Here is a 17,352-nt window from a genome sequence, read left to right as displayed (position 1 = left end):
CAACCAGCTCCTGTAGGAATCTGGTATCAGCTTACACACTGCATTGTGGGATGACACGCGTTCCTAATGCCACCACAGGCCCTTCCTGCTTCTACTACAGCATCATCTCTCATTCTCCTTCATTGTACTTCTTTCCAAATATGTCAGCAATCGTGCGCTGAACATGCACGTGACCCGAGCGCCGCGCCACCTAGGATTCCAGACACGTTTCCCATTCTTCCCAAAACAACTGCCGGGTTAATGAACACACAGCACGGCGCATAATGTCCCACCAAGCATTATGGATATCCAACACAGCTGCTGGAAGGCTTTCATGCAGAGCAGGCTAATGTTAATCATTTCCCACAGTGTCATTAAAGGGGCAGATGGAGGCACGCAAAGGACACCTCATCGGCCTGGCGCTAAATGAGGCGGGAGGCAGAAAGATGGCTGATTGGCTACCTCGAGACTGTACAGGGTTTTAATACTTAACTTTCAAATAGATGAATTTCCATCTTCGAAAAAAACGGAATGTATAAAATCCCATATACATGTGAATGAAATTTACAATTTCATACATTTCTAAAATGTAAAAGAAATGCTACAAGAAAAACTCTGTAATGTGCTATTATTTTCTATAATTTTGAAAGACTAGATGGGACTGCTGGATATCTCATTTTGAAACCCAAAGCCTCAAACAATGAATGATTTTATTAATTAGTCAAGACAAGTCAGTTTTATTTATATAGCCCAATATTACAAATCACAATTTGCATCAAGGGGCTTTACAGTCTGTACAGTATACAACACCCTCTGTCCTTAGACCCTCGATTTGAATGAGTTAAAACTCCCCCCCAAAAAAACCCTTTTAACAGGGAAAAAATGGAAGAAAGCTCAGGAAGAGCAACAGAGGGATCCCTCTCCTTACAATGGACATTAGTGCTGTGATATTTAAACCATCTGTCAACAGGGAAATAAAAATCTCCTCCTGGGCCTGTCTATTTCGTAGCGCCGGCATAGATTTATTATGAGCGCCGGTTAGCATCATAGCTAGGCTAGCGTTAGCGTTAGCAGATGCCTGGAACAGTTGGCTGAAAAGGAAGGAGCCATCTGTTGAAAAAAATGTATTTGTGAATCGAACCACGTCAGGGGAGTCTCAAAAAAACTGATTACAAGCAGTTTGTAAATGCAGGTTTAACAGTTTTGTATATAAATGTAACAACATCCAAATGTGTTTTTGATGAAAACTGCTAATACTTTTGAATACATATATTTGTGGGTTTCTATTATATATTTAAAACAAGAAATATTTGTGTGTACATCAGAAATACATTTGTGAACCGTATCTTTGATCATGTGAATTTGTTTTATATTTATATACGATAATTATTTGTGTGTGCACTGAAGGATATTTATGTGGAGAGAGTCATTTATATATAAATCCTGAAATACATTTGTGAATCCTTGTGCATTCATTATTAATGAGACTGATCTGACTCCATACTACCCTGCAAAACGAGAACGATGCTGCTCCTTCTAATTCTTCTACGGGATCATCGGATGGTGAAGATGCTGCTTTTTGCCTGGGACCTGTTAGCTTTAGCCTTGAGTCTTTTTTACATTATAACACTGTCCTGAGTTATATCATGTGTGTAGCAATGAAATCAATATTTAAAACGGTGATTTAACGGTAAATTAACCAGCTAGCTACAAGTAATAAAACCTGCCCATGACAGTCATTTCAGCCAGTAAAATTAACCGTTGCTGGCTAAAAATGAGAAGCTGCTTTCGTCTACCTCTGTCTGAACTCAAGGGCCCACCGTTTCAAAACTAACACAAATTTGCATTGATGAATCTGCCACTGTTATCATTGGAAACTGCATATGTGAAGATCGATGAAAAGTTTGACAGGTATAGCAGCAGCAACTAAGGGGGCGGGGCTTAGCGAATAGCAACAACCAAGAGGAAACCTTTGTCTCAAACATCTTAACATAAAAAAAAGACAAAACAAAATAATCTTTGGTATAAAATACTTTAATAAATAATAGGATTGTTCTAAGAACAAACAAGAAAAATTCCACTAACAAACCAAGACTTTTACCAAATTTTGTACAAAATAATTACAATGTTCTGCACATTCAGCCCCTCCTGTGGGACGACCACAATGTAAAATTTACTGACAGAATATGAATTTGGGTTTAACGTGATTTGCATCAGCATTATTAACAAAAACAAAAAATATTGAAAACATAATGTTCATCCACAAATAGTGACAATATTTGACTCTTTGTTTTCTCACTACTGCTGTGGAGGTGATGCTAAACGTTTCTCTTCTCCTGCGTGTTCTAGTGCAGAAACAGACTCTTTACAAACACTGGACAACAACCACAACAGTCAACATCAACAACAATAAAACTTGTTCCCTTCATTAGACCAGAATAGATACACAAGGAGAGGCGGGGCTAAAGAGGGGAAACATTTTTGGATACACACTCATCCACTGCGAGTCGATTCCCGTTCAAACCGCACACCTTTTGATTTGTCTATGATGGGGATTCAGTGTCTTGCAATAGGGCACTTCTGCGTGGCACTCCACTGTCAACACACTGTAAAATTGTAACTTTATAACTGAAGTATGAGCAGGCTGACGAGAGACTGGCAGCAGTGCTTTTAAGTTGTTTGGACCCTGTGACCCGTAAGTGTGTTTTGAAAATAGAAATAAGATGCATCAGCGCTGGTTCAAGACCCGACTGTCTGACGCAGCACAGGGCTACTTTATTTGGTGCGATTCAGAATCCCTAAACAAGAGCAAGTAATGGATTAGAAAGTGTGCAGCAGAGCTCCTTAGAACTTTGGATCAAAAACTTTTTAAACAACTGGAGTCCCTAAAAATTTACAAAAAAATTTACAAAAAAAGAGGGATAGAAAATTATGAAACAAAATGGACGCTGTGAAATCACATACAAAAACTACAAAACAAAGTCAAAAGCCGCAACTCCGAAATCTGTTCAATTTGCAACCTGATGCACCAATACTTGCCACAATTTTATGTGGCAAGTAAGAGTGTTGTTGGGTGTATTTTAAGTGTAGAATTTCTTTTGCTTTAAAAACATCCCAAACTGTAACCAAAAATTTAAATGTTCCAAATTTTTCGAATTTTTGGTTATGCAACACTACAGAGGTGGCACAAACTGAAGTTACTAATGTGTCATAAATCTCAATATAGGACTCACTATAGAGTAGCTGACTGTTTTCATGTAGAGAGTATTAAATAAGTGAATGAGGGAGTCATTTTGGACACAGCTTAAGTAATTTTCCATGATACTATTGGGCAAAAAAGAAATTAATGCAATTTTCATCCTGCAGAATCATTTAAAAAAAAAGGTGAACTGTGGATCGATGAGGAGAGATCAGTCGCAATGAAGGGTTCAGGCACATGCTAAAATAAACTATCTCCAGACCTTTGGGAGAAAGACCTGTAGCTTTCTCCATTTGCAAATGTCTTACACAAAAGGAAACCAAAAGTGTCCTTTCTGGAGGCCTGCTGGCTGCTGCCAGGTCGCCCAGTACTACCTGCCTATGCACTGATATTCTGCTGCTTTCGAATGGGATGCTACCTGGGTGTTTGTATTATTTACATACGTACATACAGCCAGTAGGATGTAAAACACCAGCATGAAATGTGTAAAAAGCAGAAAAGACCTACAGTATTTGCTAAAACATCATTTAGAAGCTGTCTTACTAAAAAACAGCATTGAAATCAATGACATTTAGAATGCTTTTGGAGGGTTCGCCCACGATTTGAATTTGTGGGTGGGATACTCAAACTCACAATTGAAATAAATAAAAAATTAAATTAAAAAGGGTGATTTTTGCAAGTAGGGTGGCCCATAAGACTTGGATTTGTAGGTGTGGGAGGGCATTTTAAGATACCTAAAATAAATAGCTATAGAAAGGTAAATCTTGCAGGCGGGGTGGCCCTCAGAATCTGTTTTTTAGGGGCTCAAAAGTCCCTCAAACACATCAAATTTCACTCTGGAAGTCTCCAATGAAAGGACAGGACTGTTGGAAAGGAGGTTCCTGTAGTTGTAGCAATGACTACTGAGCTGTATAAGCTCTTAGTCAACACTGCTCACATCCTAACAACCTCTCGCAATGATTGACAGGCCTAACAAACAGCTCTCCAAACTCTGTATTTGTGTTCTTAAGAGCTGTAAGAAATAATCATAACACATAAAGACAAACAATCATGATCTGTTTTCTTTTTAAACCAAGGCTCATGATTCAGTGGGACCCTGGACACAGTCCGAACATCTGTATAAAACCTGTCATAGTGTCAACAGACACTAGTGATTGGAATGACATCATTAAAAATACAACAACCACAAAAAACAGTCTTATTCTTTAGATTAACTATGATACAAAGCATCTCTTAAGTTACTAAATTCAAATATACACAGCCATTTTTTCATATTTACATATGTACATCGCAAAGAAAATAACCTTTACTGTGGTAAGTAGAGTTGTTACTAGGACATCTTTCCCTTTATATGTATTTAAATTCTGCATAAACTCTATAGGAGGAGAGAAAAGGAGAAAAAAAATGAGGGCCAAAGGCACTTTTCTACCAAAGCAAATACTGAAAGATCATCATGTAGACTTGCAGGAAGCAGTGACACAATTATTTTAAGGATATATGTAAGAACATTTAAGCTTTAACACAAAATGGAAAAGATGTTTATGAATGTAAACAAAAAAATGCTCATGCCAGGTATCATACAGTGGATTCTCTGTGCCAACTTTCAAGGACTTTAATGTATATAAAATCTTTTTTTAAAGTTTTTTTTTTATAAAAAGACATATCAAGACGACGTGTAGAAAAGGCCCGCAGGTTTGGGCTAAGGCAGACAGGAACCAAATGCACCAAACAGTAGAAACAATGTTAACAGCTGCCAGCCAATTCAGTTAGATCTCCAAAAAAGGTAAGCATAAGTGGAAAACAGTTTGTAAACAGAAAAATATCAGGCGCGGTGAAAAGAACATTCTTGATTCCAACAGAGTGATGATTAAACTGAAATCCAAAGCTGTGATGTTTATTTTACATGTCTTTTTTTTTGTTGTTGTTTTTCTGGGTTTTTTTGGTTAAATAAACCTCCGTGCTGCAGACGAAGAAGTTAAATAAGGTTTGACAAACAAAAATAGAAAATTAAAGTATCTGTAATCTTCACTTTTGGTGCTTTTAAGAGTCGAAAAGTCAGTGACATTGAAGACATTGCAGTTTTTTTCTTTGATTCAGGAAGGTCCCTCCTCCTCTCATGTGTTCATACATAGTGGTCTTTAATGTCCTCGCTGAGCTTGGCGGCATTCAGGTTTTTACACCGGTTGTCTTTGGGGCTGTACGCTGTCCGGTGCGGAGCCTTGACCGGACCGCTGCGCGTTGTGCAGATGACCCCTCCCTTACCCATCATCCCCCTGTCCTGCGCCCCGGCTTTGGAGCACTTTTGTGGTGGACACTTCTCCCCCATGCCCAACGCCCTCTCCTCGTCTTCCTCCTGCTCCCCCTCTTGCTCTCCTTCCTCCTCGCCCTCAGCCCCGTCGCACGTCCTGTCAGAGGGGCCCATCAGTTTCTTGCATTCGTACTGAATGTCCTTGTCGCGGTTGTCCTTGAGGGCGTGGCTCCGCAGCGGCTCCAGCTGGTTGTTGACTGTCGTGTCCTCGGATCGGGCCACTCTCTCGCGCTCTTTCTTCCTCTTGCGGGTCCACCAAACGCAAACAACAATGCAGAAGATCCAGAGGACGCTGAAGACGACGCACAGCACCGGGACCAGGTATCCTGAAGGAGAAAGTCGGAGGAGATGTTAGAAGGGCATTTCTTGGTAAGAAAATAAAGAGCTCTTGACCCTGTTTTTGCTTGAACATAGCAAAAAGGTAGCTTCAGGGCATAAGCTAACTGCTCATTAAATCACCATGTCTCTTTTTCCTTCCACATATGTTAAATACACACACACACACACACACAGTGTAAATAAGACAGCTTTGGAGTCATTGGAAGGCCTTTGAGGAGCTAGGCTAGCAGTTTTCCACTATTTCTGGTCTTTTTGCTAAGCTATGCTAAACACATCAGACTAATGTTACCTCTGCACTAAATGTAGCAAATAAGTACATTTCTGCAAATATGTGAACTGGTAGGAACTGAACTATTAGCCACCATCTTGTTAGCCAGTTCTCCACGTTTTATCATTTAACTAACTACAAAAATTAGGAACATGTGACTCACCAACAGGGGGCGACTCCACCTGCGTCTCCACTTTGACCTCCACCACGGCCAGCATGACGGTGCTGTTGTGGCGTTTGGACAGGGCACCGATGATGGCGCTGGCCGCCTTCTGGATCTGTCCGCGATCACTGTCCTTTGATCGTCCGTCCTGCTCAAAGGACTGCACAGATGTAGAGAGAGAGAGAGATGGAGTGATTTTTAGTGATTTTTTTCCCCATCACTTTATAGGCTCATTCAATCTTGTATATTTAATATATGTAATCATACGTATATTATATTATATATATTATTATACATAAAGGACAACCATTCTCCAAGTTTTTACACTCATTTCTTATTTTCCAGGGAGACCTTTGTTGCAGTTCATTCCATTTATGGTATAAAAACTTGAAATCTGGTTGAGCTAGGTAACGCATCAGAGAGAACTTTTCATTGCCTTTATTTTTTGGGTAAAGTTACGTTATCATTGTGGGGGCACCATTTTGAAAACTGTCCTTTTTGTTGTGTTCAAGGAAGCTTTGACAACTGAGATTTAATATTCTGGTGCTGAAAAGACAAGATTTTCACAAGCTGTGACTCCCGGAAAAACAAAACCCAGAGGACAATCAAAAACACAAAATGTAAAGAAAAAGCTGATTTGTAGTTAATGGGTGAAACATGCAAGAGGTTTAGTGGGTTTCACTAGGTTTAGTGAAAAACTGACAGCACAGATTAATCAGTACAGTAGAGAAAAGGGCCCATTTGCCAAATGGTCAGAGTCTTGCTTGAGGCAATGCGGGACAACAAAAAAGAGAGAGAAAAAAAAACACATTCATCTGTCAGAATAAAAGAGATTCTCATCCTAACATCTGGCAGGCTGCGGACCCCCCCACTGAGACCACGGAGGGTGGAGTTAATTGCCTAATAAGGTGCTGAGGATGAGAGCAGGGGGTGGTGGGGGGGACAGAGGGGGATTAGCTGTGTGCTGTGCAGTTCAATTAGGACAAACAATAGAGAACAGGCCAGCTGTGCTCCCTGCTCGGCCGGAGACAAACACTCCTCTTTTCTTCTCCCGAGGAAATCAGCAGCTCATTCACACACCTCTAACCCCGCCCCCAAAGTGATTGACAGACAACATCACAGCAACACAAGGCTGAGTATCCAACCTCAGTACTGTTGTGTCTGTAGCACTGAGTCTCCAAAATGATCATCTACTGAAAGTTGGCATCAAATGCTTTGCAGTTTCTTTGTTGTGTTTCCTTATTCTGACTTTCTTAAGATGATATTTGGATAGTTGACAGCGGAGAGACAGACAGGAAACCAGGGGAGAGGGAGGAGAACGACATGCACCAAGGACGTTGTGGTTACATAGTATGCTCCTTAAGGCATCAGTATGCTTCAAACGAAGTGCTTGGTTGAACAGTGTCACATCCAGCGCCCTTTCTATGACAGCAGGTTTTTTTGCCCACCTTTGAGCGTGGGCATTCCAAACAGGTCTGAACATTTTTACCTTCAGAGGAGGTCGGACGACATCAGTTTGCTTCATTTATTCTTTGATCAGATTTTGACGTATTTGAATCATAATTTTATAAATTTTAGGCTATTTTCAGTTTAACAAAGTTCTTGTACAGCTTTTTGTGTTAAAGTGGCATTAAAGAAAGATGCATTTCAGAAGTTTGGCTTACTTTGTTGATTGAAAAAAATGTTTTTTGTAAAGACACAAAATAAACTGTGTCTAATAAATTGTGAAGAAACCATTGTTCCTAATACACAGGTGTTTGCATTGGTGTTGAAACATTTTTGAGGATGCGCATCATCTTATAATTTACACCCGTTACAGTGTATAATCTTTGCACCTAAGCACAAACATATGGCCACTGTAGTTTTCAGCTAATGTTACGCATTCTGCATGAAATAGTGCATTTGTTAGGGACTATTTTCAGTGGCGGATTAATCCACATGTGCTGCTCTAGTGAGTGTTTGGGGCAGCAGGACGGTGTGTGTGGGACTGAGTCAAGATAAACTACAGTGTGTGTGTTCATGGTGATGAAGGAACATGTCACCAAGTGCAATAGTGTGGCTCACTGAGTTTTTGAACAACAATGATATATCAAGCTTTGGGTACACACAATGCGTATTACTAAGCTTCATTAAGATTTAATTCATTGTTGGTTGTTTTTTTTCATGGGACAATAAGAAAAATATAGAATCAGCGGACTTATCCTTTAAATGTGTTTACTGGCATTTTAAATTTACAGTTGAGTAAGCATTGAAGACTTATAAACTAGTACCGTAATTGAAATCTATATCAAGCCATGTCCTTTTTAAAGGACTTTGTGACGAACCTGCCTGATGAAAAAAATCTAACTTGGCTCTCAGGGTTTCACTAACATCGTGTCTGAAAGTCGTTTCCAAATATTTTGCGAAAACTACTTAAGGCTCTCTTGATTTTCCTTCCAACACACTTGACGCAGCCACAACATGTCAAGATAAAACAAGGACGCCTCACTCAAATGAAGACAAACCAAGCGCTCCTCATTCTTTCCCGCAAACACACGGAAACATATTGAACCACTTGTTTCTTGCTCAGGTTGGAGGCCTCGCAGCAGAGCCTCCCACCGATCAGTTTCAGGGGTTTACAAACACACCCAGAGCCTTTGGAAGAGAATAAATCGCCACAACTCGGCGGCTGAGAACTGGCCGCACTCTGCGAGGCTCGCTGACATTATGAAGATTTCACCCACACGTGGAAATGAGCGCTGACATTTTGCTGCAACACGAGTCGGCAGCGAGTGGGAGTGAGGTTTTTTATGAAAGCCTTGTTGTGGGGTTTGGGTGGATGTCAGGTTCGCCACTCCTTTTCCTGTATATGTCACTCAAAACAGGCCTGAAAACATCAGAGGAAGAAGAACTAATCCCCTCCATTAAGTGCTTAGAGCCCCGAAGTGACTGTTTTCCCCCGAGTCTGGGTGGCCGAGAGAGAAAGAAGGAGGGGAGAGAGAGAAAATAGGAGAGAGAAAGACAGAAAATAAGAGAAAGGAGGGAGAGGGGTAGAAAAGACAGCAACAAAAAAAAGAGTAAGGGAGGAACAGAAACACAAAAGAAAGCAAATGCAGGAAAGGTAAAAGAGACAGAGGGGATGGGAAAAGGAAGAAGAGAAAGAAGAAGATGGAGGTGGAGGAAAAGAAGAAAATGAAGAAGAAGAAGAAGAAGAAAAAGAAGACGAGGGAGAGCAGAGACAAAGATCAGCAAGGTGTTCCAACAGAAAAGCTAAATCTCATCCAGATGTTGTTAAAAGCTTCAAACGCCTCTCCCTCTTCTTTCTTTTCCTCTTTCTTGTTTCTTTTTTTAACCCAGAGGGAAGAAACAGAAAAAGAAAAAAGTTCAGATTTTACTGGACTCCTCTGGAAACGATTTGCAGTGACAAATTAAGTGTGAGTTAATAAAGTGGGAGAAGAAAGTGAGATGGAGAGAGAGTGAGAGGGAGAGAAGGCAGCAGCTTCTACATCTGTAGGTGTGTGTTCGGGGGTTTGTCTATATACCTAATATACCTGCATGGATTCTTCTGTTCTCTCCTGGCACTGTATACGTCAAAAGTATTCTTGAGTATTTATATATCAAACTCACTGATGTACATTATTAATGGAAACTCCAGGTGTACTAACTTTCAGTCGTATCTCTAAATAAAGTGGTCTAGATAATCTGGCTAAACTGTTGGCTTGTTTACAACCTGTCTGATTGTCTGTCTGCTCGAGTTTCTCGACACATTGGACTTTTGTAGCGGCGCTGCTGTTGCCAGATCTCAGCGATTAACTTGGTGACTACAATGTTATCGTAACTGCAAAAAGGGACAAGACTATGAAAAGAAAACACAATTATCCTTTAATAAGACAATGTGGGCGCTGACGCTGAAGTCACCACAAGGACCAATCAACGTTAGCGCTAGCAGACAATGCTACTTCCAAAGCACATTGGAAGCATTAGCATTAGCATTAGCTGCTAGTCTGCAGCAAGGTGCAAGTGTCCACAGGAAGTGTTTCAGAAGTGATGCATCTTCAAGCAGTGTGTTCTTCACCAGACACTTTTCCTAGATTGTTTCAAGTTTTTTTCTGTTTTACAACTTATTGAAAACATGTTTGAAGCTCATTTTGCTTGATGTACTTTACTTGATGAACTCGTTTTAATTACTGTACCCTGTCTTATCCTTATTTTGTATCTGTATTTCCTGAAAAGTGTATATCATCAGAAGGAAAACCGTATCATTTCTTCTCCTGCTTCACAGACTTCAATGGAGTAGTGACAGTTTTTCTGTATGTATGTCAGTAATAATACATAATACTGTCGACTGTAGACGCGTAAAGATAGCCGATGGTGGACGTTGGGGGTATCTGAAGCCATAAGTATAAGGACATGCTCCCATACAGCGTTGATGAATATACCAAATTTGGAACTCAGTCTCAGGAACCATGTTTAATAGCATTTCAGTGAAAACTTGAGATGAATCAGTATAGTTACAAATGTATCTGTATCATTTTGTTGTATCAGATTGTGGAGCATGTTTCTAGATATATCCTCTAATACCAAGACCACCACAAAGACAGTCAAAGACAGTTATTGGGCTGATACTATATATCAATGTGTGTGTGGGCAGGTATGTGCGTGTTTTTGTGTGTAATAATCACCATGGCGACCTCCACGGCATCACTATTGGAGTAGGACAGGTCACAGAGGATGAGCAGCGCTCGCTCCTCGGCCAGCGTCTGAGTCACTGGGAGGTACCTCAGCTCGGAGCAGATGTTCTCTACAGTGGTGCCCTGTGACACACACACACACACACACACACACACACACACACACACACACACACACACACACACACAGATAAGACATGAGAATCTGCACTGCTGGCGAGGAACAATCAGCTTCTAATTCCTCTTAAGTCTGTTTCAGATGCAGCCAATCAGAATGCCTTGCCCAGCAGGGAAGACTGTGGCTCAGATCTCAGATCAGTATCTTGCCAGTGGAACAGTTTCATTTCCATTCATAAAACCTTATTCAGACCTGCCGCAGGGGGCCAGTTAAGGTTTCATGATACACTAGTAAACAAGAATACCATCTGGACCTACTAAAGAGTGAAGATTCAAGCTTCATTAAGGACAGAGCACGTCTGTCACTTTAATTGGAAGTTCATGGACTTCATCACAACATCTTTTCCCTCCACAGCTTAAAGTAAGATTAGTCCTGACTGAAATTTTTAAGACCACTGTCAGCTTTTTTATCACAACATACAAAGTTTTTCTGGACTTTTTAGTTTTCAACAACAAAGAAGACATCCGAATCTGATCAAAACTGCAACTTTACTGACTTTTCTTCCCTCCATGATTTGTTTTTACTGTCTGGGAAAAGACAAGAACAGCCTCCAGAAGTTACATGATGCATGGCGATGTGAGGATATATATCATGAGACAATCTGTCTACTGCAAACTGTCAGAGTCAAAAACTCTCTCTGTATACAGTGAGGCATGGCACGTGTTTTCTACTCACCCTGGACTGTTAACATTTGATAATTGTTAACAATTCAGCAATTATCAAATGTTAACAATCCAGGGTGGGAGGAAAATGATTTGAAATGCATTGTTTTGACATGACACATCAACAAGGATGAAAAATGACAATGAGCCTCTTCAGTCTTATTTCAGACATTTCTCTCAGTGAGAACTCGCTGAGACTTACTAATTCTAGTCACAGCAGCCCCATCGGGGTCTCTTACTGCACAACAGTTCTACACCCTCCGCATTAAAGGTCTTGCTTTGATATGCCATGTCTTGAATGTCATAGTTTACATATTCTCTCGTTCTCTCGTCACGTAACTTTTAAAGCCGAGTGTGCCAACCATCATTTTCTCTTCTTTTCTCTATTACCCAAGGGGAAGGAAGATTAAAAACATAAAAACTGTAAAAAAAAAAAAACTGTGACTGCTGTGTAAAACCACAGATTTTCACACTGTGGCAGCAGATGTTGAAGCCCAGGAAAGCATGACTGATCCTGTTGTTGACGGTCAAGCTTTCAATTCAATGTTTTGCATATAAAATATAAAGAAAAAATGTGAAAAATGCATTTCCAAGTGTCCAAATTACTTGTTTAGTCTGACCAACAGCCCAAAGCCCAAAAATATTCAAGTTACAGTAATATAAAACAGACAAAAGCAGAAAATGCTCTGTATGTTTGCTTAATGAACTAATTTAACTGTTAATCGCTTATCCAACGTGTTGATTAATTAACACCTTGTTTCTGCACAACACACCATAAACAGTAACACCACGTTCTAACTTTACTACATACAGAAAGTCACTCACCTGTGGCACTTTGTCTTTTTTGAAGATGAGCGTGATGCGAGCACAACTGTTGTCAAGGTAACCACTGTTGGGCTCACACTGGGTGTGCAGGGGTGTCGGGGGGTCCGGCGTTGAACACACACCCCACTGGTGACAGGGCGGTGAGAAGCAGGTGAGGAACTGATGCTCCACACACTCGTGACCTCCAGGGCAAGACGGAGGGTTCGTGTCCAGAGGAGGAGGCAGAGCCTTCGGGAGGAGGCAGGGCCGACGACCACATCTCACCTGGAAGAACATGGCTTCAGTCATTTACTGGTTTGAACTTGTCTATAATTCAGAAAAATGGCTATGAAAACTTTCTTGTTGTTTCTTGTGTAACAATGACGAACAGATTAACAGGTGGTCATCATTATACGACATCATTATTTTGGTAAAATAACGAGCCTGACCTTGGAGCAGCGAACGTATCCGTTAACACACTGGCAGGCGTTACACTCCTCCTCCCACCGGCTGCCGTGAGGAAACTGCAAGCCAGCGTGACGACACAACTTCCCAAGTCCAATGACTAGAGAATAAAAGAGAGATTGAGAACAAAAGGAAGTGGTTCAGTTGTCAATCTTCCCATTTATTTAACTGATACTGCAGGAAATCCACCAAACCCCCTACAATATTACTAAATTGATTATTATTGGTTCCTTCAAGTAAAGTCATGTTACCGTATTCACATCAACATCCCATTTGAACAACCCACTGATGTGTTATTCAAGAATTACTTGTGAGAATTATTTAGCTTCAAGTTCACAGCTGTAATGTAAAGACTTTTAAAAATGTTTTCAGATCTTTATTTCATTTTGTTGTCTACTCATTTGAGGTGCCTGAAAATTGATGTGCAAATGCAAAAAATTATTTTTCCATTTTTAAAGGAAACTAGCCAACATCTGTTTATATTGCATTGACGTAGCAGCAGTGTTCTCATAACTTAAACCACACAAACACACACTGTACTCGAATTGACATGAAAATACAACTTCACTATGTTAATTCGATATGAGAATGATATTATTATTATACATCAACACAAACATGACAGCAAATCCGAACTGATAAACGCTGATGTGATTGAGATTTATTGCACTCACACTCTTGACAGCGAGGTCCAGCATGTCCTGGAGGACAAACACAGCGGAAGCCATTGATTTCATCCATGCAGGTTGAACCTTCGGCACAAGGAGACGACTGACACTCATCTATGTCTGTAAAAGAAAACCACACAGCTGTTATTTTAAACACATGCAGTATAGAGAGAATTATTAACTCATGGGACCTTAAAGTCACAAGGCCCAATTTAGGAGCTTCCAGGAGCTGGAAGCACTGTCCAGGTAATTCAAGGTAACAACGATGATCTCTTATTGATTTTGGTTATAAAATACCTATTAATCATATGGAGAAAAGACAAGACAGATGCACGGACTGAGAGAAATAGATGTACAGCATCAGAAAAAACTGTTTAGGTATATCAAACGTAACAAGTAGAAAGTTCCAGACTTGTAGTGCATCATATCTAAAATGTTGAGTAAAAAAAGAGCTGCAGAACTTTTTCAGTAATAACAATATGTTTTTTCATCTTAATTTATACATTTCACATGTGTTTTTCTGGCATTGTTGAATTCTCCATCAAGTCTTTCTCTTTCTGAAGCTTAACCTGAGCTGAGAAAAAACTGAGCTTTGAGAGATTTGAATGTTATATTCAAATATCTTCAATGAGTGATGGAATTCAGAGAATCGTTCTTTGCACAATGGGTACATAGCAGTTTAGTTTGAAACGCTTCAACTGGATAACACTCTGGTTCTGAAAAGGCTTTTCAGAAGAGATTTCTCCCAGAAGGCCGCGGGAGAGCGCACTGACCCGTCTGACGAACCTCAGCTCTGACCTCGGCTTAGCACAGGGGGGAGAGGTTAAGACCGTCTTCCTAAAAGGCTTCCTAATCTGTCGCCCTGAAACAATCGGCTCATGCTCCCCCGCCGCGGCCTTTCACCTCTGACCCCCCGCCCACCTGACCCCTCCACACGCCCCCCTCCGGTTCCCAGGGACTTACTGATGCGGCAGTCCGGTCCGGCGAATCCCGGGGCGCATTCGCAGCGAAACCAGTTCACGCCGTCAACACAGATGCCGCCGTTGTAGCTGCAAAAAGGAAACAGAAAGAAACACATGAATTCACTGCTGCTGCAGACCTGACAGAGGCTCAGGGAGAGTTTCTTCATATTTCTTCCCTGAGGGGATAAATATTCTGCTTCTCCTTGCAGGTAGGCTTGTAGAAAACTGTAAATCGATGAATGTGTAAAAGGACTTCTGGCAAGCTGTATCTGTCGAGCGACAAATTCCTTGATATTTTTTGACTTCCCCAGTGAAAATATCAAATTCACCAAGTCTTGAAAACACGTTTCAGAAGGTCACAATATTCGGTAGTCTGTGACAGATGGCCGGTGATTGTACTAGCATAATGGCACATACAGTAAGAAGTGTTATTACACTACCATTACCTCTGTTGAGATGATCAATTCTCCACATTTCTGGTTTAAATCTTTAACTATTCTATGTTTTTTTGCGCTTTGGTTTTCTGTGTGTTTGTCATCAGGACATCCCAACAACCCTGCTGAGAGATTTCAGTACAAAATTAGTGACAGGAGCGAAGTGATCCGTTTTTTGATTCATTTGCCAACACTGGGAAATTTCATGAACATAACTGATATAGCTAAAAGAAATCTAGAGGATTTTGGAGCCTTGGTGAAGCTCTGAGTGATTTATAGTCCACAAGTATATTTGTTTTGACTAAAATAAACAGCCCACAGCCTAAATCCTTTCATGGGAAGACTTAGTTTGTAGATATATCTGATTCTGAGAACTGATTTTTGTGTTGACCTCCCTGCCTGGAATACACTTCTCAAAATTTTGTAATGTCAGTTCATGTCTGTGGAAATCTTTGTCACATAGGCTTCACCTCCAATTAAAAGTTCAAAAAGGTGTCACTGTCGACTGATATCAGCCATTTAGTGGATTCTTTAACCCAATGTCCTGCAGAAATTCAGTGGAAATTAAACCTTTAACTGTGTCTCATCCTGCCCACTGAGCTGCATGATGTACACTCAGCTGTAATGGTTTTGGTTCCCTCATTTTCTTGAATTCCTTAATTCCTTAAAAGTAATTCATATGGAACCGGCAATTCCCCATGAAGTTTCAACATCACTAATTCACCAACATAACATCTTCTGTATGACTGTGATCTAATTTTACAACGGTTTCAGAGAAACTCAAATATATTAGGAGACAAAAAAGAAGATATTTATCATCTGCCAACTGTAGTCTTTCTCTATTTCACTATAATAATTACAACATGACATGGTCCTTTCAAGAAATCTTTTTGGGAAATGATTAGGAAAGTGAAGAAACCGGTATTCCCACCAGTTACTTGCTGGTTTAGTTGTGACAAAAACTTCATCTTATTCTTTAATATCTTGTACTTTTAACATGTACATGTGTCCTAAGTAACAGCTAACAAAAGTAAATGACTTTCATGTCTTTAAGTTGTTGTATCTGTTGTTTTCTGTCCTTTGGTAATCATCTTCACACTAAACTAGAACTGCCTACAGATACATCTACACTACTATTCAAGTGGCTATGAGGCCATATTAACCCAATGGGGTCTGTCGCTCTGGTGTTTGTCTCATGTTCTCTCTGAGCTGCAGACAAACTAACAGACTTTTGTTCCCGCAGAGTTTCTAAAGACTGTGAGTGTCAGCAGGCTGAAGCTGATCCCTGAGCAATGTCCAGACTTCATATGTAAATCCCTGCTGACCACATACTGAGCCACCCCACCCACCCCCCCATCCAACACCTCACTTCTCACAACTACCCCCAGGTCGAGGCCGGTGAATGGTGAGAGGGGCGTCTCTTCACACTCTCCTGCCCCCCTCTCCCTCCACCCCCTACTCCCAAAACCAAAACCGCCACTAATCCACCTGTCAGTCATTGTAAAGGAGGGTGAGGAGGAGAGATAGGGGGAGGCTTTTGTCCAGGGTAGCTTCACTGATGCAGACTAATCAGGAGTCCCTGATTTTTCTCCACTTGTGTGTTTTTGTACTAATTTTGTCAATAAAATGTCAATAAATAGAACAAACCTCCCCACAATTTCCTAAAACTCAGGTTGATGCCTTTAAATGTCTTGATTTGTCCAACCAACAGACCAAAACCCAAAGATTGAATTTACCATTATATAAATCAGAAAAAGCAGCAAATCTTCACATCTGACAAGCAAAAATCAAACAAGGTTTTACATTTTTTCACACAAATTCATACAAACACACACACATTTATAGAAAAACACAGAAAAAAGAGGCATGTGCACAGAAACACACTGATTTAAACACATTTGCCCACACAAAAGTGCAAATACACTCCAACAAACATACAGGGATACAAAACCACACATACCATCCTACACATTTACAAACTCAAATACATACACCTTCACTCACACCTCCACAGTCACAATCTTTAATGAGAAAAAATTGTGTGGCTGGGAAGCCCTCTAACTGATCCAACACTCTGTTTCATATTCCCAAGTCAAAACAATGCATCTCAGGTTGTTGGAGTTTATCCAGAGTGATGCAAATGTCAACTGAGCTGATGTATCTAGATTAATAACAGCAAAGGTGAGGATCAATGGTGCAGCACCAAGCAGCGATAAAGAGTTACTAGAATTTAGGGCAGCAGTCCAGACCAGC

The 17,352-nt window shown here is 40.5% G+C and overlaps 1 protein-coding gene across 2 annotated transcripts in view; it reads right to left on the bottom strand.

Annotated features, from left to right (window-relative positions):
• Positions 1–1,997: 1,997 nt before the first annotated feature.
• The window catches only part of LOC122862003 (protein jagged-2-like), a 61,353-nt gene continuing 45,998 nt past the window's right edge, over positions 1,998–17,352 (bottom strand). For both annotated transcript variants that reach the window (XM_044167148.1, XM_044167149.1), the window contains 7 exons: positions 14,667–14,752; positions 13,710–13,823; positions 13,020–13,135; positions 12,592–12,855; positions 10,918–11,049; positions 6,257–6,416; positions 1,998–5,812 (listed from right to left, as the gene is read on the bottom strand). In XM_044167148.1, coding sequence (XP_044023083.1) covers positions 5,301–5,812; positions 6,257–6,416; positions 10,918–11,049; positions 12,592–12,855; positions 13,020–13,135; positions 13,710–13,823; positions 14,667–14,752 — 1,384 coding nt within the window. In that variant the 3' untranslated portion in view covers positions 1,998–5,300. The remainder of the gene's footprint in view (positions 5,813–6,256; positions 6,417–10,917; positions 11,050–12,591; positions 12,856–13,019; positions 13,136–13,709; positions 13,824–14,666; positions 14,753–17,352) is intronic.

This window comes from Siniperca chuatsi, linkage group LG15 (assembly GCF_020085105.1).
Source record: "Siniperca chuatsi isolate FFG_IHB_CAS linkage group LG15, ASM2008510v1, whole genome shotgun sequence".
NCBI lineage: Eukaryota > Metazoa > Chordata > Actinopteri > Centrarchiformes > Sinipercidae > Siniperca > Siniperca chuatsi.
Note: the sequence above shows the minus strand (reverse complement) of the source record. Positions and strands in the feature narration are given on the sequence as shown.